This window comes from Rhamphochromis longiceps, linkage group LG2 (genome assembly GCF_057381845.1).
Source record: "Rhamphochromis longiceps isolate RC_006_pf linkage group LG2, R_longiceps_female_GT1.1, whole genome shotgun sequence".
NCBI classification, from domain to species: domain Eukaryota; kingdom Metazoa; phylum Chordata; class Actinopteri; order Cichliformes; family Cichlidae; genus Rhamphochromis; species Rhamphochromis longiceps.
In genome coordinates this window covers 7,519,897-7,545,689 of record NC_140558.1, presented here as the reverse complement: position 1 = coordinate 7,545,689, position 25,793 = coordinate 7,519,897, and the positions used below count along the sequence as shown (strand labels likewise).

The 25,793-nt window shown below is 37.2% G+C and overlaps 2 protein-coding genes across 8 annotated transcripts in view; both read right to left on the bottom strand.

Moving 5' to 3' along the window:
- Positions 1–1,033: 1,033 nt before the first annotated feature.
- On the bottom strand, positions 1,034–2,283 carry fgfbp2a (fibroblast growth factor binding protein 2a). The gene has a single exon (XM_085380640.1). The coding sequence runs from the start codon at positions 2,271–2,273 to the stop codon at positions 1,638–1,640; it is 636 nt and encodes a 211-aa protein (XP_085236766.1). The 5' UTR covers positions 2,274–2,283; the 3' UTR covers positions 1,034–1,637.
- A 2,526-nt stretch (positions 2,284–4,809) lies between these two features.
- prom1a (prominin 1a) overlaps positions 4,810–25,793 on the bottom strand; it is a 91,516-nt gene continuing 70,532 nt past the window's right edge. For 2 of the 7 annotated variants that reach the window (XM_085416303.1, XM_085416330.1), the window contains 21 exons: positions 25,491–25,565; positions 25,247–25,310; positions 24,721–24,880; positions 24,149–24,301; positions 23,806–23,929; positions 22,627–22,730; positions 21,804–21,888; positions 19,938–20,084; positions 18,834–18,905; positions 17,932–18,024; positions 14,688–14,741; positions 14,524–14,604; positions 14,372–14,440; positions 13,311–13,400; positions 12,819–12,934; positions 12,057–12,080; positions 11,554–11,622; positions 9,962–10,062; positions 9,706–9,745; positions 8,521–8,553; positions 4,810–7,113 (listed from right to left, as the gene is read on the bottom strand). In XM_085416303.1, the coding sequence (XP_085272429.1) occupies positions 9,993–10,062; positions 11,554–11,622; positions 12,057–12,080; positions 12,819–12,934; positions 13,311–13,400; positions 14,372–14,440; positions 14,524–14,604; positions 14,688–14,741; positions 17,932–18,024; positions 18,834–18,905; positions 19,938–20,084; positions 21,804–21,888; positions 22,627–22,730; positions 23,806–23,929; positions 24,149–24,301; positions 24,721–24,880; positions 25,247–25,310; positions 25,491–25,565 (1,650 nt within the window). In that variant the 3' untranslated portion in view covers positions 4,810–7,113; positions 8,521–8,553; positions 9,706–9,745; positions 9,962–9,992. The remainder of the gene's footprint in view (positions 7,114–8,520; positions 8,554–9,705; positions 9,746–9,961; positions 10,063–11,553; positions 11,623–12,056; positions 12,081–12,818; positions 12,935–13,310; positions 13,401–14,371; positions 14,441–14,523; positions 14,605–14,687; positions 14,742–17,931; positions 18,025–18,833; positions 18,906–19,937; positions 20,085–21,803; positions 21,889–22,626; positions 22,731–23,805; positions 23,930–24,148; positions 24,302–24,720; positions 24,881–25,246; positions 25,311–25,490; positions 25,566–25,793) is intronic. The other 5 variants (XM_085416338.1, XM_085416357.1, XM_085416312.1 and 2 more) reach the window with 4 other exon arrangements.

The following is a 25,793-nucleotide window of genomic DNA, read 5'->3' as shown; positions in this document are numbered from 1 at the left end:
CTTAACTGTGAGCACATTAAATATATACTAGGCTGATGTAAGTAGCACACCCCAAATATTATTGCCAGATTAGGGTGCAGCTTAAGTTGTGGTGCTTTTCCTTACCTGAAGTTTTTAGAGAAACTTCGGTTTGCAGTCCTCACACATGAGAGTGTTGCCCTTACTTGCAGATTGCAATATGCTGCCACATAATCACCCCTCCCCTTCAAATATATACACTTGCACTCACACGCTCAGTCACACACCCTCACACACACACAGCATGACTGAAGAGCTTATAAAGTTTTATTGAGGTCTCGAATAGATTAGGGATACTTTGAACCTGGTACCTGTGTCATCAAACTAAACTGTGTGTGTGTGTGTGTGGGGGGGGAAGACATTTAAAATTACATGGCTGATAGAAAATGAAATTACCCTAATACATAATAAAAACTTTTTATAAACACTGTCAATTTAGAACCAAAACTTCATCAACCCACAAGTGATACAAGTGTTAAACTTGTTTGCAGCTTCTATGGACCTGAATAATCATGAGCACTTGCAAGGCTTATGTTAAGCTCCCAAAACTAAAAGTTATCTGTTGTTCCAGATTTTCTGCTTCAAGTTCCACCTGCTTTAGAATAATCGAAGTTCATATTTTAAACAAATGCAAATAACCTAGAGTCTTAAAGGACCTTCACAGGGCCAACTGTAAGTGCACCGTGCCAGAGATGAAATGGCTTTGAATATCTTGAAAGGAGCCAGATGTTTCTGCTGGATAAAACTGCTGATTGATTGAACTTAGTCTCAAAGCACCAAACACCTAATGGTCATATACGGTACAGTAGACGAGTCATATGGCTTAAAAATATTAAACTGCACACTGCCATAAGACATAACACCCTAGACAACTCATTTTCACAAATACTGCTGCTTGCAGTTTTATTATCTAATATTTTTAATCAGGAATGTTAATGAAATGGCATTAATCAGCACATAGAGATTGAAAATGGTTATTTAATAAAACATTTTCACATTTATACATATTTTGGGACAAATACACCAGCATGGAAAACCAGAGCAAAAAAAATAAAACAATCCCCCAATAATTCTGAAGGTAATATTGAGTGATGCAAACAGATAATATGCAAGTAATAAACATAATAAACATACATTATATGTTAAAGCAGTATCATTCAGTACAGGTTGTTCATGCAAAACATTTGTCATTACATAGTCAAGTGAGACCTTTAAGTTCTTCCAGCTTGGCTCTTAATGGAGGCTGATAATTGTTGGTTTGAGTGAGAGGAGTACTTGAAAGTCACTGTAATAGCACAGCTTGCCCTGAAGAGGGTGTTACAGTTCTACAACAGGCTAACAAACTCCTCGTTTGGAATTTTCCTCCAAGGGCTGCTTGAGCCAGACGCCAAGTTATTTTCATTAGCGGTTAAAAGCTGTGAATATAACACATAATGTGTGCAAGGTGGAAACTGGGTGCATAGGCAATATAATTAGGAGCAGCAAAATAAATAAATAAAAAAAATGCTGGAATCTAACTTAATTAAATAGCCTCATTCTAGATTAGTTATAAATGAATATTTTTTTAAAAAGTGTTGCATGTTAACAAACAGGCCCAGTACTGCTGCTCACCTTTCTGGTTAATTACGAAACAAACCAATGAAGAACGAGCAGATGCCCTGCAGCGACCTCCAGCAATTCTGCCGAGCCATTCTTTTAGCGTTGCTCTCAACAGCAGGTGTTGTTGGTGGTGGTTGAGTACTAGTTTCCTGAGTGGTCTTTTCTTTTTGTGGCTCTTGAATGGATTTTGCGTCAGCTTGTCTTGTTGGTGTAGGCCGACGTTGAGGTCTTGCTACTTTCCTAGAAGAAGCCTCTGCTCGTGACTGGGAGAATGAAGATGATGAGAAGACCATCTGAGAGTCATCAGTTGCCTTCCTGCACATGTGAGGTTTAATCTGTCTTGGTGCTTGGCAGGCATTGTCCAGCTTTCTCAGATTCCACATCATCTGCACGAAATAGTGTCGAGGATTTTTGTTGTAAGGGGTGCAGGTGTGAGGCTTGCCTATGTAGTCACACCAGTAAGAGCGCTTGTTCCTCTGGCATGACAGTCTCAGCCTCGTGAATTCCCCTTGACCGGTGACAATCATGGTGCATGAGTCTTTAGCCTTGGTGCTGAATTTGATAGGTGGATCCCAAATGCTTTGACCCCTTTCAGTCTGAGCCTCAGCTGGCCAGAGGCAGCAGGCGAGCAGCAGAGCAGCGGTCTGGGCCCACATAGTTTCCAATGGGTGCTAAATGTGAAACTACTGGAAATGAGCGTCCCTCCTGCTTTTTATTGGCCAAGCAAAGAAGGAATTCAGGTTCCAAAAAAAAAAAGAAAAAAAGAAAAAAAGAAAACAACCCAGTAGACTAAAAGAGGCCAGCTCCATGGGAGGAGGAGAGTGGCCTTACCAGTTACAGCTGCCAGAAAAAGGAAAGCGCTACGTGCAAAACGATGCTGACACATGTAGGTGTTCTGTTTAAAAAAGAAAAAGAAAAGTACATCCTCTCATGCATGTAACCACTTCTCAGTCATGTTAAATTTACCTCATGGAAAAACATCTTAGTTTCACTTGTTAATAAAAGTTCATTGCAGAATGCAGGCTTAAAATGTCTTGCTTGCTGTAGAAAACAGTAATAACTCTTAACGATGTAGTGCAACCTATTTTCCTAAAAGATCTAAAGTATAAAGAGAAGTGTGAGAAGCCACTCAGACATTGGTCATAAAGTGTATTATGAGTGTCTTTAAGAGGCTTTATTTTCTGGGTCCATCTGTATCTGCATTGAGAGTGCTGTCAGTGATAGAAGAACAAGACATGGTACTCAAAGAATCTATACAGGCAGTATAACTTCCAGGGTTTTAGTGTTTTGAGACTAAGAAGCAATATATCATTGATCTGCATTTAGACCACAATTTTAGAATAGCTAAAAATTATATTCAGTTGTGAATTTTCCATCAGTAATTTGTCTCAGTTTCTAGATGCAAGAGATGAAACTCTTCAGCTATAGTGCCGGTTGGTGCCAAACACAATATTAGCAGTTTCTTCTTAAAATATTCACTACCCTTCCCTGTGAATGTTTCCATTTCCCTGAAATATCAGCATGTTCATTCCCACACTTGAAAATCATAATATGTGGGCTGCCCACTGTGCGTAACGACAGTGATATCAGAGCTCAATTTTGTCCTGTAAAGGCAAAAGTATGGTGGCCAGGTGAGCTCACTACACTATAAGGAAACATCATTAATTTTTCATTGAATGTGCAAAATACAACATAACCAAATAAATAAAATCTATTTATTTAGGAAATGGAGTAACACCTGCAAATTGCATGTGGCAGAGCGATACTCGTCAGTGGTGCTGAAAAACAATGAAAAAATGTCTTTTGTGTTTCCTGAAAAATTTTCCATTGTGTTCTTTATAGTTGCGCTGTGTATATTTTAAAACTATGTCTGAAGTACTCTCCCCGGCACAGCGTTTGATCTGATGTAAACACACTGAAGAGGGTTTCTCTGAACCGCTGCTTCTGTTTTTATGTAGTTTTGTGCTCATCTCTCTCTACACAAGCCTTTTTAGAAGTAGGGCTGCTATGCGGTTGTAGTGGTGGTGGTTATTCATATACTGAACTATTTAATGTCTCAGAAAACCTCCAACCAGAGGAACAAACAAATGCTTATGGAAGATGATAACCTCTTATAGAAATAGCTGACCAGTAACATAACAGTGGCAGCACCACATAAGAATGTGCACTCTTGCGTTAAACTGTTTTCCTTTTTAAGTTTTTTTGTCTTGTTTGTTAGAAAACCAAATAAAGAAAAAATGAAATTGTTGTGAACTACATTTGCCCATTTAAAACAAGTTGATCCAAACTGTATGGCTCATTCAAAACACAGACCACAAAAGAAAAATGTCACTGAAATGCAAACTTTGGATTTTAAAACTTTATTCACAATTTATACACTTTCTTTCCATCACATCATATAAACCTACTCTTCAGTGGCTCCATCAGTGCCCAACTTTGGAGCATCACAGTTCAAACCAGTTACCGCTGTATCTGATCCATCCAGGGTTAGCATACAGGATATCTAGTGTAAGCACTTAGTAAATTCAAACATTTTTCTCTCACATCCAAACTTTCGCAGAAACCCAATGATAGTCCTGTGAGCACACGGATACTTCAAAAATGTCCATTTTAACAAGAAATGTGTCTCAAAATAAAAAGAACATCAGTGACTCAATAGAAGCCCGTCTGTGTTTAAAGTTCAATATAATTCAGAAACTTCATCTTGATGCTGGGAGTTTCCTACACTGCAAATATGTTCTATTACTACATCATAATTTAGGTTTATCTATACAGAGTATTTCTTTTCTCATCGTCACTTAGCCCTGGTTTACAATAACACAGCTTTGGAAATTAAAATATTGAAATAAGATAAATAAACTGGATATTTCAGTCATATTTCTGATGCTAATTCATTGATGCCAATGTTAGAGACAAATATTCTTATCACTTTATTTTCCCCTAAATTAATGATTGTGTGGTACTTGAAAGAACAACTGTGCTATGTTAACAGAAATATATGTTTCAGTGTTAAGATGGACATTTTTTTTGAGAGTGTGCATCAACACCATGCTGTGCAAAACATGAAGCATGCTTATTTTTCTACTCTTGATTGACAGCACTCACTATTCCCAATCATGGATTGTCTAATTTCTTTTCGCCATCATTACTCTGCTAACAGCAGCTGCAAATCTAACCTGTAAACATAAGGGCAAAGAGAGTGGGACAACTGGATCTGTTTGCCCGTTGCGTTACACATAGATTTCAGCATATTTCTCAAATTCCATATCAAGCAATGTGAAATAAAAAGAAAATAGCTCTTGAATACATTCACTTTTTTCATAGCTTTAAATGTATCCATAGCTACTGTGGGTTTATACAAAGCAGAGGAACAAAATAAGCACATAGTTGATAGACCCCTAAAGACCTGAGAACTACAGTTTAAAAAAAAAAAAAGAAAGAAAGAAAGAAAGAAAGAAAAGATTTGGCTTGAGAATTATTCTCCACTGTAAAAGTATCACCACTACGAAAAAACAAATCATAATAAAAATATTATGTTAGTGAACTCAACAAAACTTGGTCCCATGTGACAAAGGATTCAATCTGCCACACAGGGAACCTAAAAGCCAGACATATGTCTGTTTGTGTTTTGAATTAAGTCTATGATTTAAAGGGAAAATCCACCTAAAAAAGCTTACACTGTTGGAAAAAAAACTGGTGTGATTTTGTTTTATGGTGCTGAAGGTCTGTCCACATCAGTAACATGCTATATGGGGATGAGACTTCCTCAAGGTTCTTGTATACCTGAGATATCCAGAAATGATTATCAAAACAAGGGCCGAGGAGGTGGGGGGTTAGCCCCAACATTTCTGCCCCATAGTACCATTAAAAAACCAGCTTACCTAATCTATGAGGTTTCATTGACCCATCAGGAAGCATTTAAAACCTAAAAGATTAAAACATATTCAGAATTTGAATTGGAGCAATCTTATTCCCAGGGCATCAAATACAGTAATTTTGTCTGAGATGCACATTTTGAATGTAGGACGTTAGTACTGAGACGCACTGGCTAATAGTGAGATGAGTGTTGCTATATGGACTCTTAATTACAAGAGTCCAATTAATATCATTTTTTTCAAGTTGCAGCGTTGTTAAGGGGAATATTTTAATCAAAACGGCCATTTTTTCCTAAAAATAACCAGCTAGTTCTCGTGCCTAAACCCAACCAAGCACCCAGTGAAGGTGAACGTAAAATGACAACAAAACGGACATGAAACACAAACACTGGAAAACCTGTAATTTACATCATCACCACCTTGCCTCCCACATAATAAAGATGAATATCCTGGTCTCTCAGTATCAAATATTACAGTCAGTGCGTCTCCATATTAACACCACAGAACACCTCGCACGGATCAAAGAGGCCAGCAGCCACAGACAGAATGGCGGTGTTTGACACCCTGGGAAGATAATGCATGAGCAAAACATACTGCGGACATCATCGTCACAGTAGAAAGCATTACAGAATCAGTTTGTTACATTTCATCTTTTTGAAATAAAGTAATATAACATCCCCACTGGATACAAATGACTTGTTTAAAAGGCATTCTGGAAAAATGTAGGGAATTGCCACCTGTAGATGTAGATGACACAGGGTACGGGAAGATAGGTATTCTAGGAAAAAAAGAGTACAGTTTGGATCTTTACTGCACAAATAACTCCCAGATTGTTGATTTTCAGCAGTGTAAGATTAGCTGTTGGCAGATTTCCTCTTTTAAAAAGTAGCAGCTCTCAAACTCCATACAAAGGCAACCAGTCTTTTGTAATGCGCATCGAACCAGCAAAGATAAACGTTCCTGTGATATTGTAAACATTTTAAAGAGACTAATGTTTTTGTAGAATACCCCCTAACCTCTATTTTACCACTTTACTCAAATTCTCAATCATGAAGACACCACAGATCCACCACTTCACACATGCTGCACTTAAAAAAAAGTATTTGCACTATTCAACACTTTTTAACAGGCTGTTATCGTTAATTTGCATTCATCACAGATGTAATGACACACTAGTTTGCCACTAGTTTGAGTTGAAAGTGTCAAATCTCTTTTTAAATGCAGGAAGCAGGAGAAGGAAAAATAAAGAGTCCTCTGCTTGCAGTTACCTTCGTCTGACCTTCCAGCTTTTGTTTTCGTAAGCACAAAGAAGCACATTAAAATGAACAAGCATCACAGTTAATGTCATGTCCCGTCACTGAATATTTTTCTGCTTTGTTTCATATCTGAACAAATGTAAACGCAGACAAAGCAGTCCTTTACAAAAAATGCAGAACAAGCCTGGCTCAGATTGATGCTGAGGGGAGAGGAGTTTGATATCCTGCAGGCTGTAACCGTACTGAAGGCCGAGAAGGTTCGGTTCATCGCTGAAGATAACGCCTGCAGGGCAATTGTTCTTTTGTTGTGAGGAAACCAGCTTTCACTGAGCCTCATCTGGTCCAAGGATTTAGGAAATTAAAAGCTTAAAAACAGATGAGAGAATAACATGCTTTAGTTAGTCAACCCCAAAAAAGACACCTGGTGGATGTGATGCTGGATAAAGTTAGTTCATAAAGTATGTAGACACAATCACGTTTTGCACATTTTACTATAATGTACTTTACTGAACTGAAACATGCGTTTAAGAAAGTATTTCAAAAGGTATTCAGACATACAGACATAGATCAGATCACAGGTATAAGCCTATTTTTAAATCTTTAAGCAGGGTTAAGATATATGCCCAAACTGTGTGAAGAACAAGCAGTTCTCTCGTCAAGGAGATGACTAAAAATCACTCTAACAGAGCTTCAGTTGTCCTCTGCACAGATGGACGACAACTCAGATAAAAATTCAACCTCTTTCATTTATCAGGTTTTTACGGTAGGGCAGGTATAAGAATATTCCTTTGAGAGTGAGATCCTGGATTATCTGGGCAGAACTCCAAGGATGATATTAGTTGTAGCTGTCAGGGTCAAGTGGTTGACCGTTTGGTCAGAGTGGACTAGAAACTAATCAATACAATGTCAAAGAAGCTGCCAAATGCAACTTGCCTAACAACAAATTCTAAAAATACTGTGAGTACTGTAGTAGTGAGTACTGGCATTTGTCCAGATTTGGAGCTGAGCATAGTGCTACCTTACAGAAAAACAGATCTGATGCAATTTGGATTTTGTTCACATAATTCTGCAGAAACAGCAAATTGGGTCTTTGTCTTTATCATTAAACGTCCATCCTCATTTATTATAATGAGCAGGGTGGCTATCAACCTGCAGCTTTAGCATCATTGTCAGGGTTTCCTTTAGAGCAATTTGCAATCCCAGCAGTAGTAGCGCAATGTGACCAGACTGCTACCACTGCATTGCCAGCTCATTTTGGCTGCTTTCTAAACATCAACTTCAAGTACTAATAGTTCAGTTGATACCTAATATAGCCCATCTTTTGACAGATGCCACTGTGATGATAAGGGGTTTAAATCTTATGGATGATTGGTGCACATTCTTCTCAACCACTGCCCTTTTTAAAATGATAATTATTTTTAAAGTGTAAAGAAGCTACATAGACTCATTGCACCACATAGCACAAATCAACATTTTCAAAAATAAATAAATAAATGAGATCTAAAAATTACCCAGGCCCAAAAGAATTTTTGTTATCTTCATAGTGATGAGCTGTCAAGTTACTATAACTACTCATTTTGCAAACTTTCCCACTTCCTTTGGGGAAAATTGGATTTGCAGAGTGTAAGCTGCTTGTTAAATTGTCACTTTAACAGCAACAGTACTGAACTACTTTAATACCAACTATTGATCCAGGAATCGAAACTCATTCTGTTGATAAAGCCACTGTGGATTCAATTTAAAATGTAAAAATAGTAAAAAGGCAAACCTACTATGACGTATTTCAGTTCCAGTTTTGGAGGGCACTGAGAACACAAATGTTAAGAGAAAAGAGAATTAAGATTTTGTTTTTTAAAACAATTCAGTAAATAACTTAAAACATACTGCATTTCTTGAATGAGATTTATGGAGCTCTGGCTGCTTTGTAAAGCAAAAAAAACAGTCTGTCATACTCCAGAGAATATTTTTAAAGACTACACCGAGCCTTTTGTGGATACAATACTCGCATGAAACCTGCTTTCCACAGAGCTTAAAGCATTTTCCCTGTTTTTGAATTTAAAATGATTCTGGAAAAAATTTGATATTTAATGAACTGCAACTCAAAGATATCATGATCATGTACCAAATTTAAAATGAGAATAAAAGCAGGTCCTTTTTAGTTCTGCAACTGTGAGAATTATATAAAAAAAATAGGAATATTTATTTCAAAATAAAGAAAGCCTGCAAGTGTTGAAAATAAGTTTTTTCTCAGAAATAAAATAAAACTTAATAAATTAAGAAAATAACAATTAATTGTGCAATTCATTACATCTAGCACTTGGACTGCAACAGTATTACCAGCATGTGATGTTAGCCATTACCCAGCTGGCAGTTTACATCACTGTAAAAATTGCATCAGCTAGTTTTCAGATACTGCAGCTTTTCTCTGTGCTTGTTCTGCTTTTCCATGACACAAGTACTCAGTTAGGAACAATTCAGTACAATACAGTCCAAAAAAACAACACGGCCATTATAAAGTGTCTAGACGTAACACTGTAAAAAAGTGCAGCTTGCAGCAGTGTGAGGTGTTGATGGCATAGTAGAATGCACAGAATTTAAAAGTACTCCTATTATTTTGTAGGTCCCATTAAGAAACCCAAGGAGAATAAAATATTTGGAGAAAAGCACATTATATCCACTAAAAACACAAGCTTTTTATCAGAGAAGTGCAGGTGTTACCACTGCTTTGTTGTATTCACACGTCTCAGTTTCAGGAACTTAAAAGCTAAGTGACTGAATGTATTTCACGGCTTGTAATTGTGACACATTTAACATTTTCTCCGAAAAAGGCATAAATGCAGTGTTTGTCAAAAACAAAACAGAACTTACAAGCGACAGAGAACAAACACAGCACACCGACTAAGCAAGCCGTCACACTGAATAAAGATGTTAATGATTCCAAAATTAGTCATTCTCACCATGATGGTTCTTCAGTGAGCAGAAATGCACTAAAACAAGCTGTAAAGAGGTGTTACAGTAAGAGAATTAGGTCAGGGTACAAATACAAAAACATAAGACCAAAAACAGGAGAGAGCACGATGGCACAGTTACTGCAGACAGAACGTCAGGATAAGATGGCAGCTGTGAGAAGGAAAGATGTGAGACTGGAAAGAAGGAGGATTAATTAAAATCATGTTAGAGAAACAGTTGTCTGATTCATTAGCTTTGCAGTACCTTTCAGGAGCCAGAACAAGAGGCGGCTCTGTCACCAGTCGATGTGCCTCGGAGGAGCCGAGGCCCGAGGGAACCTGTTCATAGTATCATAGGTAGGGATGCTACCAGCACAAGAACACACAAGATACACAAAAAGGAGACAACGTTAACAGCTAAAATTCAACAAATCCATCATCGTTTTGTAAAGCCGCCGGTTTCTCCTCTTCATTTATTTGAAATGGAAGAGGAAAAAAGACGAGCGGCTCACAAGGCAGAGAGCAAAACAGCTGCATCGATATCGACTCAGTTAAACTGGACGGCCAATTAAAGAGGCATTAAGTACAATTACTGCAAATGAGAAATGTAGTATTTCACGAGGCTGTTGCCGTTGTTATTGATAATACCTTCAGATTACCAAAAACTGATGCAAAAATCTTTCCATCTCCTGGACTGTTCCGAACAGCAGAGAAAGGTCATCAGGTTGTAGAATACTTACTGCCCCTTTATTTTTTTAGAGAGCTTTGGCTAGATCTTGGACTTTTAACTGGATAAATAAAGGAAAATGCAGGTTTCATTCCATCTCATATTTGTATTTAAAAGAAATATGAACTGCATCTCATATGAAATGTAGGACAGTGAGGAAAACTGCACAAGCAAAGACAATCTTGAGACTGGACTCATCTGTAATTTAGCTGTTTTGCTCTCTGCCTATAGCTCCTGTTAAGGTTGGCTGGTTGGCCAAATTCATCCTCGTCCAAATGCAACTTAAAAATACATAACATGCAATTAGATGTTTTGTTAGTTTAAGGGAAAACAAATAAAAGGAGCATTTCCAGCATCACACAAAAGCTTGACATGCTTGCCTCTCTCTGAACATAATGATCAGGTGTACATTCATCGGACTTTGGCTGACTCTAAACGAGAGGAAAGAGGAAGATTCTTCACTCCACCAGAACGTGTGCACAGAGAGCATGCCTAGTTAGTAACATATTCCTCAAAAGACACAAAGTAAAAAACTGGCAAAATGAGAAAGTGAAAAGCAATCGCAGCAGTTCCTAACTAAACATGTAACTAAAAACATTAAAGGTGGAGGAAGAAGAAAAACTACATCAACCAACCACAACACTTTAGTATCTTAATAAATAATACTATGTAAAGCACTTGAATACTCCTCCACCTCCAACACTGGTTGTTTTGCATAATAGTTGAGCATTAGAGGCCCGGGTAATTAGATTTTTTTCATCTTACACAAAGCCGGGCTATCCATTTTCCTTTACTTCCAGCCTTTAAATTACACTAGTACCTCTTGCATTGCTCAGTGCTTGCACAGAAGTCATGGCGTTACCATCCTGTTCTCCTCTAATCCTACAGAATCTAGATACTGCAATACATCACACAATTTGTTGATAATACTCTGCTGGCCTTTTTAGGTTTTCACGTTTTCTGCTGCCATTACTTTTCAATTTTATGACCTCCAGATATTCAATATGTCTACACGTGTACATGCAATGAATCAGCTCCCCTGCAGTCTTGCACTATGCCAGGCCAAGCTCCTCCGGCATGCTTCCACCTCCACCATCACATGCACTTAACAGGATTAATGTAATGTTTACCTTGTCATCATAGGATTAGGAATACCTTGTAAGTGCTCACTATGATAACCATTATTACCAATTTCCATACTGAAAACAAAATATTGTAAAAACAAAAACAAAAACAAAAAAAGAGCGATGAAAAATGTAAGGTAATACGCCATGCTGAAATGCTTGCATACAAATGCTTTCTTTTTTTTTTTGAGAAGCTAAACTTTTCAAAGATGTTAGGAAGTACACATATTTGGAGTAGAAACCATGTTGTTGTTATTTACACTATAACTTACAAAAACAGGTGGACTTGTAAGGTAATGATTGCAAGAGCCCTTCATGAAAGGTAAGGGGCACTTTTCAAAAGGTAGCACATGACAAGAAGCCACACCATCCACCCATAAGAGCAATTCCAAGCTTAGAAATGCAAACCAGCACCAAGAATTTAGTAAACAGTTCTATGTACAAGAATCAGAGAAAAGCACAGAGTGAGAGACGTTGAAAAGGAGAGGGAGGTGGATAAAATGTCTTACGTTTTCATGGGAATTGTCTCAGGGCTATAAAGATACACACAAAAGAAAAAAAAAACCAGCAACATAACATCATTAAGTTGGTAAAGGAAATGCACAGATAGTTTCTTGTAATCAGTCAGATTACAAAGTAAGGGATGCCATTGATCATCCGAGACGTTATAGAAAAAACTACTGTATGACTGCAGAGTCAAAGAACGTTAAAAAAATGTGTGTAAAGAAGAAAAATAAACAAACAGATGTGCCAATGCTTCTTTTTAAAGTGCCAAGTGCTTGATAGAGAGTGATGGGGAAAAAATGAAAGTTTAAATAAGGGATGTGGGAAATGGAAATAGTAGAAATGGTTATCACAAAGTGAAATGCCAAGTCCCAGAAACAGAGGAACTACAGAGAGGAGAAAAGGGAGGAAAAGAAAGTCAACTGTAAACTTGTAGAGCCAACGTGACAAACAAGACCCATTCAAAGTTCATTTGACTGCAATAAACCCCAAAAATTCAGCTAAAATATTTATATAAAAAATAAAAACTTGATTCCTTCATATGATTTGCAGCTCAACATGCACAAAGCAGATAGAAAAGACAGAATAGAAATAACAGAAGGATGTCCTGCAACCATTATCAAAATGTGACATATAAACTGTCTTACAGTATGTGGACATTCACAGGGCAGTGTAGATGTTACTTAACTTTACACTGACTAGGTATTTAATATGAAAACTATAAATACATTTAAGGGAAAAGTAGAAGAGCATGTACAAATACTCACTCATCGTAAACATCCTCTGTGTCCATCCTGCGGTAGTACTTGGCCAGTTTTACTGCTAGAATAATGCTCGGGAGCAGGAGGAGAGTGCTGCAGCCCAGGCCCATCCAGAAAGTGTTCTGTTGGAAAGGCAAGTACTTAGGGTGGAAATGATAACCCATCAGGATATAAATTCATAATTATTTTAGCCTTCTGTTATTACTGAGGAAAGATTTCATGCAAAAGTTCAGGCTATGCAAGTAATATAAAATATGTCTTCCCTCAGGACATTATATAAATCAAATGAATAATAGATTAAGATAGACAGTAGTCGCTCCAGTTAGAGCCATTTAAAACTGTCACACTTTTGCTATGCTCATAACCATCCATCAAAACAGTACTGGATGTGACTTTTACAGTGGGAATCAACCTTCTTTACTCAGTTATAGAGTTTTTAACCCAAATATAATCTGTTACAAGTCTGTTTAAACAGGCTCTGTCTTCTAATATTGTTACCATAGAGTCAACCACGAAACTGCAAGCCATGATTTCTGCTGTGTCCACCATGTTGCTGAAGGGCTTGCATGGTGCAACTTCCATAGCCAGCTACAGAGGATATAAACAGGAAATGTCAACACACAACAGATTCAGTAACACTGTACAATTACGTTGCACGTTAAAGTCTGTCTTGGAGATGTAAACAATTGCACAACATCTCCCTGCAGTGTTCTTGGCAAACAAAAAGAGACTTCTGAGATCAACAGAAAAGCTTCATGATTCAAGCATCTTGTTTTTTTTACTTTCATTCCTTTAGTTAACTAAAGCAGAAACCAACATGCCACAGAGCAAATTCCTCAAATTTATAGGGGTCGTAACTGTTATATTTGACTTTTCTTTATACACTCCAAAACCTTTATGCAACATGCAAAGTTTTGCAATGCAACATTCGCTTCAGGCTAAATTAACACTGTGAGAAATAGACCCACACCTTCAAAGGGAGACAGAATGTTCACATTCCAGCAAGTGAAATATGGTGTTACTGAGAATTATTTCTTGTAATTCCTTCTGAATTTTATTCTTTGTAGTTTGAAACATTTTATTGGAAGACTTGAAGTGATTCCAATGGAATCAATGTGAGTCGACAATATAAAGTCTCAATGTAGACGATTCAAGTAAAAGGCAGATTTAAATGCGATCTGACTACTGTAGAGCCTGAGACCTAAAATGTCTTGTGTGTCCAGCTCTCTAGTGTCGTAGTATCTAAATCTGCCTGAGAAAAGAAAGATTTAATATGAGCTTTACATCATTCCTGAAGTAAGACAAAGAATGAGCCGTGTACTATATATCAGATATGATAAATATCATATCTGCTGATTGAAGTTTTCATCGTTTGTGGAAGTGCTATCTAAATCTTGGTGCAGGTTCTTAATGATCAGTAACAGGTTGATATTTGCTTAAAAAAACCAAACAAACAAAAAAGCAAACAAACAAAAAACAAACAAACAACCTTTTTTGCAAAACTGTAATTTTGTTTCCCCTTCTTAGAAAAAATAGCAAATTAGAACACCAAAACTTACAGATGTTTTCACCCATTCAATGTATTGATGAAAGTAGCCAATAATGGTGTTGGTGTACTTTCTGGACTCCTAAGGAAGATTAGGACACAATGTAAGTACAGCATTTTATACAAATCAAGTATAAAAGCAAAGAAAAATAATTCAGCTGTTACCCGATTTATTAAATGCGTAGCGTTCTGCGAGATGAGGAACTGCGCAGCTTTGATGGCATCAAGAACAGCTAAGATTTTGTTCTACGGAGAAGAAACAACGGGTTTCGTTTAGACGATGATGATTAAATTATTTCTGACTTAAACTTGAGGACTATTTTACTTACAGGAAGATCAGAGGCTGTTCTTTCCAGGAACCTCATACTCTGGTTCAGCGCACTCTGTAGAGCACCAAAATTTTAGGTATAAAGGTCAAAGTTCAGAGGTTAATGACATCCGTTCAAAAAATAAGCCAGTGAAACAGAAATGGAAACCAGAATCAACCGACACTTGATGAATAACATCTTTGCATGCTAAAGAGTTCTGTTCCAAAATTAAATATCCACAACGAAAAGAAAAACATGATTCAGTTAGCTTCAAAGGCCAATTAATTGTAACATATGCAACAACTAACCGGTCTTTCCTTTGCTTCCACTAGTGACTAAGTAGATAGGGTTGCTACACAACATTTCTTTTCTTTAAGTGGATATTTCTGACATTTTAGCACAAAACTCTTCACGTATAACACCAGAGTACATGAGTATAATGTACATTTAATAAAAACACACAATGCAGCCTAAAATTGGACTTTTCCCACCTCTTTTTTAAAAAATAAATAAAATTGCTCTAAATGATTTCAGTGTTTGTTAATGTTCCACATAACGAATGGGGACACTTATTACACAAGACGAACGCATTTCTGCTTACCCTTGCTCTAACATACTTCTTGAAGTTGAAAGAGGAAAAAGAACAACATAAAAAAAAAGCAGCTGTAAAAATCTGTGTTGAAGAATATCACTGCTCGTCTGAACTGCTTGTAGCTGTAAATAATTGCTGTTATTCAGAAGAATGGCATAAAACTGAATATTTAATTTGTTTTTCACAGTCATGTCTTAGATGACACATGCCTGAGGGTCAGAATTTCCCATTTAAATTATATTAAATGAATCATATAAATGTCTTATCTCTGTCAAGGTTTATGTAATTCTCTGAAATATATATTTGCAAATGTTAACAGAAAATACTCCTACTTGGTAGCTTTGAGTTTGGGATCCTGACATCTAACACATATCGATATAGTCATTTATAACAAAATAAATCTACAGGGCTCATGTCTTTTAGCTCTGTTGTGGTCCCGAGTAGAGCAGGGCGATATGACCAAAAATATTTATCACGATATACATTTGTAAATTTGCGATAACGATATAACTGACGATATAATTGACACTAAACAAAATACTTTACAACTCCACAACTTTATTAGTGCAAAAAACCCCCAAAACCATCAATGTATTTTCACTTAAACAAGCAGCTGTTTTTTTTATGTGCATTAAAGTTATATATAAATTTAACAGTGCAAATTCAAATTCCTCGCTGACAGTTTAACCAAAAGGCATTTCCAGTGGAAATTGGCCGACATATCCTCAGCATAACCATGTATAATATCCACAAAACTTAAAAAGAGGTTATACACACACAATACGGCAATATTATGTTGAAGCACAGTACGTATCACTCCGCGAGGCTCCGCCTATGATAGCCATAATGCTCCAACAATCCATCAAGCGGTGCGGGTTCGTAGCTTAGCAAAGTCGTACTAAAACATTTGACAGATATGCGAGCGCTGTGTAGCACATAAAATCATTTCGAGGTCAGTAAACACAACCAGAATTCATACATAAGGCACACGGGATTATAAAGGGCCACTGTCGATTTTCAGAAAAATCAAAGGATTGATTTAAAGTGTGCCAGTTCCACACCACTGAAGCTGCAGCATTTTTACAAACCAATTCTGGTTCATCCGTTTCATTCAACGATCCGCTTTCGCCTTCCTCATTCTCCGTCGCCGCCGGCATGCTTTTTCCCATATGCGTATGAAAACAAAGGCACCGCGCATGCGCATTTTACCCAAATTCTATCGCGATATTTCATTTTCTTGTTGTTGCCCAACATTATACCGGTATTACCGTGAACGGTATGATATGGCCCAGCCCTAGTCCCAAGTAAAATATGGAGCTCAACTAGCCACTGGTTGCTTATGTCTCTGTATTTTGGCACCAGACAAAGTGTTATGTTAGGCGTCAGTAACACAGGCCTAGAGACCAGTTGGCGATCCCCAGTCTGACTGAGTGGTCCTCAAGGTTACTGTATGAAATAGGTTGTAAAAAGGGTGCTGCAACAAACTCCTCCTTGTAAATGGACTGATTCCCATATAGCGCTTTTCTACTCTCCTGGAGTACTCAAAGCGCTCTAGTCAACATGGTGCATTCACCCAATCACACAAGCACCGTCTTCTAAGTTTCTTAGTGCGAACATATCGGAGAGCAATTTGGGGTTAGTATCTTATCCAAGAATACTTGGCATACAGACTGGAGGAGCCAGGGATCGAACCATTAACCTTCTGATCAGTAGATGACCTGCTCTACCTCAGTGTTGTGATAGGTTATATCACTAGCAGTCCATGGTACTTTGCATGGATGACACTAAATGGTCCGCAGACACTCATGAGGCTAACCACTAAAAGGTAATGACACTTGAAAAAGTGTGTCACAAATTGGAAATGGAGACTGTCTGCCTATCTTGGAAACCAAAATGTTTCAAAAGGCACGACATATACTTTGAAAGCAAATGATGACGTGACCCATTTCACCAAGCGACTGCCAGCAAACTCCAGCAACAATTCACCAACTTGCTGGGGAATGCACATTTTTTCTTACCGACCAGTAGTTACCAACCAGTACACAGTATAGGCCTGTGCAAGTAGGGCCTCAGGTTTAAAAAGCCTAAAATCAACTACCCACTGAGGTGGGAAAAGTAAAGACAGTGGACCGAAAGATTTTAAATATTCTTTAGAGCTTAAGAGAACTGAATTTTTTGTTTACGATCATACAATATATACATAGCAAACAATATATATATAGGATGCTGCCACCATAATGACACCCTATTTTTTGTCAAGTAAATATCTTATATCTTATTCCGCTTCTTTCCCCATCCTCTTAATTAATTCATTTTTCTTCATTATTTTAAAGTTTGGCCACTGTTTAGTTAAAATGAAGATTAGCTTGTAATACTTACTGACTAAAACTAACTTAAATAAACACACACCAATAAATGCATCTAATACATACTCTTATCACTTCTATAATTCACCTGAAAGTCATATCAATTCCTGTCTGAAGGGAGGGGCAGACAAACAACCATGACAACTGAATACACCAAATTAATGCAAATTAAATCAGCAACCACTGGCACATAGTTTTGAAATGATGTAGGACGAATCTTTCCTCAAAGAGAATAACTAAATGAATCTAAGCAGAAAACAGAAATAGCTATCTCAATAGTAAACAGAGAAACACAGTAGGGCATTACCATGGATTGCTCCATTGGGACGATCTGTTGCCTGTGGATCTGCCGCAGAGTGCTAACGTGGCCTTTCAGAGCAGACTGTAGATTACTTTTGGGCTGAAACGCACAAACAACCACACAATTTAGTATTTAGTATTTAGTATTTATTTATTTATTGTCATTGTCAAGAACAATGAAATTGCGTTTGGGGCTTCCATACAACCCAAAAAAAAGAAGAAAATAATAAATACCCCTTAAAACCCAAGTGTACATATTTAACCCAGTGTGACTCCAATGCAATAAGACAATCCTTAGCAATAATGTTCGTAGAAATTCAGACAAAGACCTGAGAAACATGAAATATATTACATATACATCTTGAAATATATTAAGATAAATATATCAAAGGCTTAGATGGAATTGAAGCGCATATATTATACATTCTTAATTTTTTCCTTGCCTTTTATATAACAGTACATTAGAATATAGTTCTTTATCCCTTTCATCCAGGAGAGGAATCAAATTATTGAATTTACGGAACAGCTGGGTTTACTTCAGGACAACAAACTTATGGGACCTTTAGATTAAAATCTCTTTAAAAGCCCCTTTCTCTAAAATCAACTAACTACAAACTCCATCTTTCTACAGGACCCTAATGGACTTAGAAATTGAAAGTGAATGAGCATGTTGTGCTGCCCTAAATGCAATGGACGGCAGTCACACATCATTGAGAGCTTTTATTTGTTCAGGCAGAGCCGTTGAAAGAGAGCTTAGAGAGCAAGAACACACGTATTTTCTTTTCATTTTTTGCCATCAAGTGCTCCTGTGGCATTGTAAGTACATAAGAAAATTAAATCAGTGTGCACACAAAAGAAAACACTTTATACAACCACTACTGGGTGCTTGTATAAAAGTCAGATTCTTACCATCAGGTCTGTCTGGGCCTCCAGTTCTCTGGCAAATGAGAGTAGATCCACTACAGTGACCCCCTTATTCACCTAAAGACATCAAAGTAAAAGAGAACAAAATATAAAAAGTAAGGTTGTTTTCCTTTATAGTAGCAAAGTTAAATTAAAGATGTTTTTTTGTCCACTCCTTTTCTTTTAGCTACATTTTCACCTTCATCCTGTAGTTTCTTCTGTAGCAGCTTTTCAACTGCACAGATTCCAGTCAATTAGACCGCTAGAAAGCTATTTAATATAACTTTTTGTCACTTATATTATTTCCAACAGACAGCAGAGAGACATGCTGCACATAAAAATGTGTCAGCTTGACTTTTGCAGGGTGTGTGCGTTGAGTATCAGTCAGTCTTTAAAGCTTTTTTTATTTTATTTTCAGTCACTCTGGGGAAATAATTCTAAGGGAACCTGACGGGTTGTGTTAGACAAGACATGAAATGCCAAGTCCCTGCCTGTTCCTACATCCTCTTTGCCTTGGCAGGATCACCTTTGGATAATTGAGCTGCAGTGGTCCTCGACGAAACCCACTGTTCTGTATCACACTGAAGCTCTTATCAGGCGAAGCATGGCTGCCTGTTGTATGTTAACTGACAGCAGTGGAGGTGCCTCTTAGACTGCGCCCACAGAAGTGAGCTATTTCTGGTAGCACACCATTAAAGCACAGCTGAAATATGTTTGTGTGTAATTATGTAAGAATTTATAACAATTCATTATTATTTGACTCCCCACTCTTTCTACTTGGATTGTGCTTTCTCAGATAAACCGGTGCATCTACAGAACAATTCAGTCTAGTAATCACAAAGAAATACCTTGGTTGTGTAGCTGTTTTACACAAATATTGTGTGTGTCTCCTTCTGTGTATTGCTTCTTGTCTTTGTTGTGTATGCTGGCCTGTCCCTTGCAGGCACACAAAACCACACTACTTCCTGCGTGGTTTTGTGTGCCTGATTATCCAATTATGCCCTTCCCCCTTCATTCATGCATATTTTAAGGGATTTATTTGTGTTGCACATTTTTTTCTTTCCCGCTGATGTGTTTGCTCATTCCAGTATGCTTGTGCTGATGCGTCACCTCCTCCAGGTAGTCGGCGTAGTTGATCTCTGACAGCCCTGCTTCAGAGAAATCCAGGAGGTTCTGCCTTCCCTCTGCCTCCAACAGGATTATGCCTCTCAAGTCGATCTTAAGACTGTCCAGCTGACTGACCACATCCTTTGTGAACTGTTAACACAAAGATATAAAATACTTTTTTGTTTAGTTGTTCTAGAATGTATATATTAAATGTTATTCATGCATATTTTATGTGTATGTTCCAATTTTCTTGACATAACATCAGAAAAAAAGACAATCTGGTAATCTTAGGACTTTGAGTAAATTTCCAGTATTGTGACTGTATAGACATGAAAATAATGAAAGGCTTCCAAAAACACAAAACAAATGTTGGCACACGAGCGACCCAAAATCTTAAAGATGTGGTTTGGATGGAAGTCTACATATACCAGTGATGTTTTCTCTTGATTTTTTTTGTTTTACAGTCCCCAGTCATACATTTCTCTACATAATCCTTTCATTTAACATTAAATAGTAAGAGTACTTTTGCTTGCACTGGACTGTATGCTTTAAGGACTGTTGTCCCAAAAAGCAAAGCCATAGCCGTACCGAGACATATCTTGGCAAGTGTGATTTTCGTGAAGGATGTCGTGAATAGAAATATGTAATTTCACAACCAAAAAAGAAGTTGTTGTTTTGTGGCACTTTAAAGACAACCAGACCAAAAATACTGACAATAAAAGCTGTTCTCAGATGACATGGTTGTATGTTTATGTGTTTCCAATAACACTAGAAATGTCCTGCATGTGATGGGTTGCACAACTTTTATTTAATATAGAAAATTCTACAAAGAGATGAGCTGTGCAACACTCCATACACTGAATCCACATACGCCAATGACACCCCCATTTACTGCCTGAAAATATTAATTTTTTTAAAACTTTTTTTTGTAATGAATTTTGAAATGTGAATACTTATGATCAATTCAAAGGTATATATCATAGACTATATAATATAATATTTCATGTCACCATTTGGTGTTAAAGTTAGCACCCATGCTGCATACAACCTAGAGCCATGTGAGAAACTGCTGTGCATTTATACAGTGAGATAAATTAGAGTTACTATGGTGATAACAAGCATGTTAGCTTAAATGAGGGAAGCTCTCCTTAGAATAGATGTATATTCACAATAGGGGGGGGGGGGGGCTTTTTAGATTTGCTGCTTATAGCTTGTATGATTGGTAAATTAACAGAATAAAAAGTGTCAGACTTTTAGAAAGTTTTTCAGGCTTTAATGAAGAAAAATGAACAATATCCAGAAGCCGCATGGAACATATCATCTGTTGGCGACAATGAGTCAAGGCAATTGTGCCAAGTGTCAGGAAAGTGCTGAATGTAGAAGTGGCTGGCTTAAATCAATATAATGTCACACAGGCATACACTGACTTAAGGGCTAAAGCATGCTGAAATTATCAGCTGTCAGCATCCCTTTTAGTTTGGGACCTAAGAACTTATAAGGTAATGCAAATGAAGTACTGCATGCAGCCTTGACTGCAGATGTCTGGGACCTTATTTCCTGTAGAGTCGTTTTTAATCCAGCTGTTTTATCATGTTTTGCGAGTGGGAGGGAAGAGAGAAAATGTTACACGTGGACAAAGATTACCCTGACTTTACCCTAATATGTGAGCAACATCAGAGTTATTCTTTTTCAGCTGATTAAAATTTGTCCTATTAAAGGTTAATATCATGTATCTTTATATGAACTAGTAATGTAAAGTGTATAACACTTTAGGAGAAAAAAAGTAGCTATTTTAGTTGCTCAGCTATTATAAGACAGCATCCTATCATAATAATAACAACTACAACAGAGTACGTAAAGGTTACTAACCACTGTGGTGTTCAGGTAAGAGGAAATATTGAAGACTTTGTCCAGATGCATGGCAGAGTAGATGCCTTGGTTCTTTTTGCAAGTACTAATGAAGACAAGTACACGAAAACAAATACACACAGAAATATCAGAAAGGGGAAATAAAAGAAAGAGAGAGAGAAAGAGAAATATCAATATGTAACTTTCTGTCATAGTAAAAATATTTGCTGCCACCAAGTGAAACTGACTGGAAGTACATGACTAATATGTCCATTTATGAGAGACAGTGTATTATTCACGAAAAGCTTAAAATGTTTGCAAATATATTAAAGCTAAAAATGCCTTGAAAGCATTTAGGTAGCCACATATCTTAGACTTGCTTTATAAAGTGTGAAAACACATTCTGTTTGAAAATGGTGACGATGAATCTGCCATCCCAGTATACTGAGAATGTGCAGCATCACACTGCAGGAAGATGATGAAAGCTCGTGTAATCACTAAGAAAGGGGCTGCAGAAAAGCAGTGCAGACAGCGTAGAAAAAAACGATCCTAATTAGCAAAGCCAGGTTAATAGTAACCCTCTCCTTCTTTCTCATTTGCATTTCCATCAATGGAAACAAGATACTCAGTCACATGCTTGATGTCTGACCCTAAGCCAAATGAAAAACAGCATCATCGATTAATTTTGCAGACTATACTTTAATGGGTTGTCTTGCTGAAAAAAAATCATTCATATTGTTGTAAACTAGTGTATGCATGAAATATAGAGAAGACAGGTGGAGAAGGGTGTGAGAATAATGGCATGACAGTGTCATCTAAATACACAAAAAATCATTTTCTTTGCCTGTATAAGCTCTCTGTTGTCAACTTCAGCTCAGAGTCGTTGTACATGTAGCCAGGGATGAAGTTCTTCCACTCTGGGTTGATCATATATGGAGTATCCACAACCTGGTGAAACAGGATGTATAATCAATAATTCCTATGGAGAAGCAAAATGAATCCATCAGTAAATTCATTATTGTAAATTCAAATTAGAAACAAATGCACATCATCATCCACGATGCAGTTCGTCCTCACTGAGGCGGCAAGAAAGTCGAGAAGAGCAATCATGGAGGCACAGAAGAAAATGCTGAAAATGAATTTCATTTGCAGAAACTTCTATAAATTACTTAAGAGACCCCGCTCCAAATCTGACAAACTTCGTTCTCTTTCATGAGTGCCGATGCACCATAAATTAAGAAAAATGGCAGAATATTTCAGCCTTTTTTTGCCCATTTCTTTATTTGTTTTTTAAACTTGAGGCAAAATTAGATCTTCTGAATTATGGATGGGTTGAGTGCAGATGCATTCAGACTTAACGCACATAACAGCTTGCCCTTGACAACTGGTAGCAAATGCTATTCCAATGAGCCCACCTAAGGGACACCAAGTTTTATGTAGTGTGCTTATACTAACAATTATCTGTGCCAGTGGTTCCCAGACTGTGGGATCTCAGAATTATAACTCGGGGTGGAGTGAAGCTGAATGAAAATGACACATTGGTTCTGCACTGCTAACAATGCATGGACACGTTTTTGAGAGGACTGCCCAGTAAAGCTAAAACAGATTAATCTACACCAAATGTCACAACCACCAAAACAAAAACTAAACACTATGACGAAGCACATGCCGGCCTCAGCTTCACCACAGTGGGTAATGAAGAGAGATCACAGTGTGCTGTGTCTGAAAATATTCACTTCTGAATGTATGAAGCTAAAGTGAGACTGTCACTTTGTTCACTATTTACATTTTTAGTTGTATCACACACAGATACACACGTTGGATTTTTCTATGAATTACAGTCAGTTTTCAAAGAAAAATATATAGAATGTTTCTTTTACTCTTCAAGTAGGACTTTTATTTAATAATATATATTAATCTTTGAAAGCAGGGCCCTTTGTATGCTTTATGTGTGGGATCCACTTTTACACAATCAAAAAACACTCTGTTTACATTTTATCTCCCTTATCATTGCATGACTTGCCTTGAAAAGCTCTTTGGTGTGGAATGGTTCGCACACAAGTTTCTCCATGTTCCCTCCAGCCAGGAAAATGATGGTCACCACTCCCATCAGTACCCAGGAGAAGAGAAAGCTAAATCCAACTCCACTGTGGAGAAGAACAAATAGTCCCTGTGGTACAGCTGATGTGTACAATTCTAACACAGTGAACTGTAGCTTTATAGTGAAACAAGCTGTCTGTCATAGTACAGTTTTAATAACTGTAAAAACTACTAGAACATGTACAGTTATACTACAGTTGTACTTGTAAAATAGCAACATAAACCTGAGTTGTGGCAGCTTTTTACACTTTGCATACTGGACTTACGCCATAAGCATCGTTCCTCCCGTATTGGAGATGCAGCCCCGTGTTGTAGGTGAGGCATGTTTGTCATAGCCCAGCGTGCCGCACAGCAGGCCCAGGTAGTTGAAGGCCAGGACCAGGACCACCATGCAACAAAGAGCAATGCAGCCAATCCACCTGAAGGCAGCAGGCAAAGCCAAACTATTAGAGATCTCACAGAAGGTGGTTTACCAAAATATAAATAAGCACAGTTCCCACTGTGGTTTATATCAACAAACTGTCAAAGCATCCTCGAGAAAGAGAGCTTTGCTCCACTTGCTTATACAGCCAAAAAAGCACATAAGCACAGAAACTAGGATGGGTACAATGAAAATAGAACACAAAGCTTACTAAAAAGGAAAAGAGAAAAAACATAAAGCAAGATAAATGTCAAACATCAGGCATATTGCATTAATATAGTTACCTCGTTTCAGCACATTTACATGATAGTTTCTATTTAATAAAAATGTTTTTTTTACTTTTACCCTTAGAGGTTTTCCTTTTATGCAAAGCACTTATAAATACACAGATATGCTTTGTGAAGTGAAGAAGAATACCTGTAGAAGTCCATTTTGTCAATTTCTGGGTAGTAGTCTTCAATCTTGGCGTGCACATGGTTAATGAAGATGGTGAAGTTGGACAGGCAGCTCTGCACTGGGAATGCCTTGGAAAAGCTGCTGATGTTATTGCCAATGCTATCCACCAAATTTGTTACACCTGAGAGAAATCATTTTTTCAAAACAGAAAAAATGAAGAGTGTAAAGATACTTGAAAAATAAATAAATTCATCAGTTTTACCATTTTAGGAAAAATATTAACCCGGATTTAAATTTAACATTGAATTAGACTACGATATCAACAAATGTTTAAAGTGAAATCTGTGCAATTCAAAAAGGCCCCATTCTTGCTACAAGAAACAAACTTACAGTACATAACAAAATAAACATAAAGAGAAACGCAGAGAGTGCAAGGAGAACACAAAAATCCATTCATTTATATAAGCACTTATTGTAATAACATATATCAAGAGTTATTAACTTTTGTGTTTGATTTCAGAAAAACATCGGTTCAAAAGCCACTTACTCTCAACAACACTTCTGGTCTGTTCAATCACCATATGCGGCGTGTCATTCAAAGAGGAGAAGCCCTGTGAAAGGAGGAAAAACAAGAAGGAACACCAAGTTTCTTTGTCCATTTTGTGGTTTTGGTTGGATTTGAAAAAAAAATCAGGAACTAAAGATGAACAACTAAACAAGAAAACTGACAAAATACATCAGAAAATAGACTGGAAGACAAAAAAACTCCAATTAATGTGGTTCATGCTCACCCTCTGAACGACAGCGCTGAGGTCTGTTTTCAATACATCGTTCATCTTTTCCAGCTGTGCATTCACATCGGGTAGCTAACAAGTGAAAAACACAGCTTTGATAAGTATTTGCAATAAGAAATTATCAAAATGTAACAATTCCTGATTGCTGTTCAGAAATCTATTTTTTTCACTAGTTCAAATAACTCCTTAAAAAAATAACCTAAACCTTTCTATTGCTGTATTTCACTGTGCAGCACACTGCATGAGAAACAATGGGACAAAACAATTATTTCTAATGCTTAATATAATGCATAATCTTTA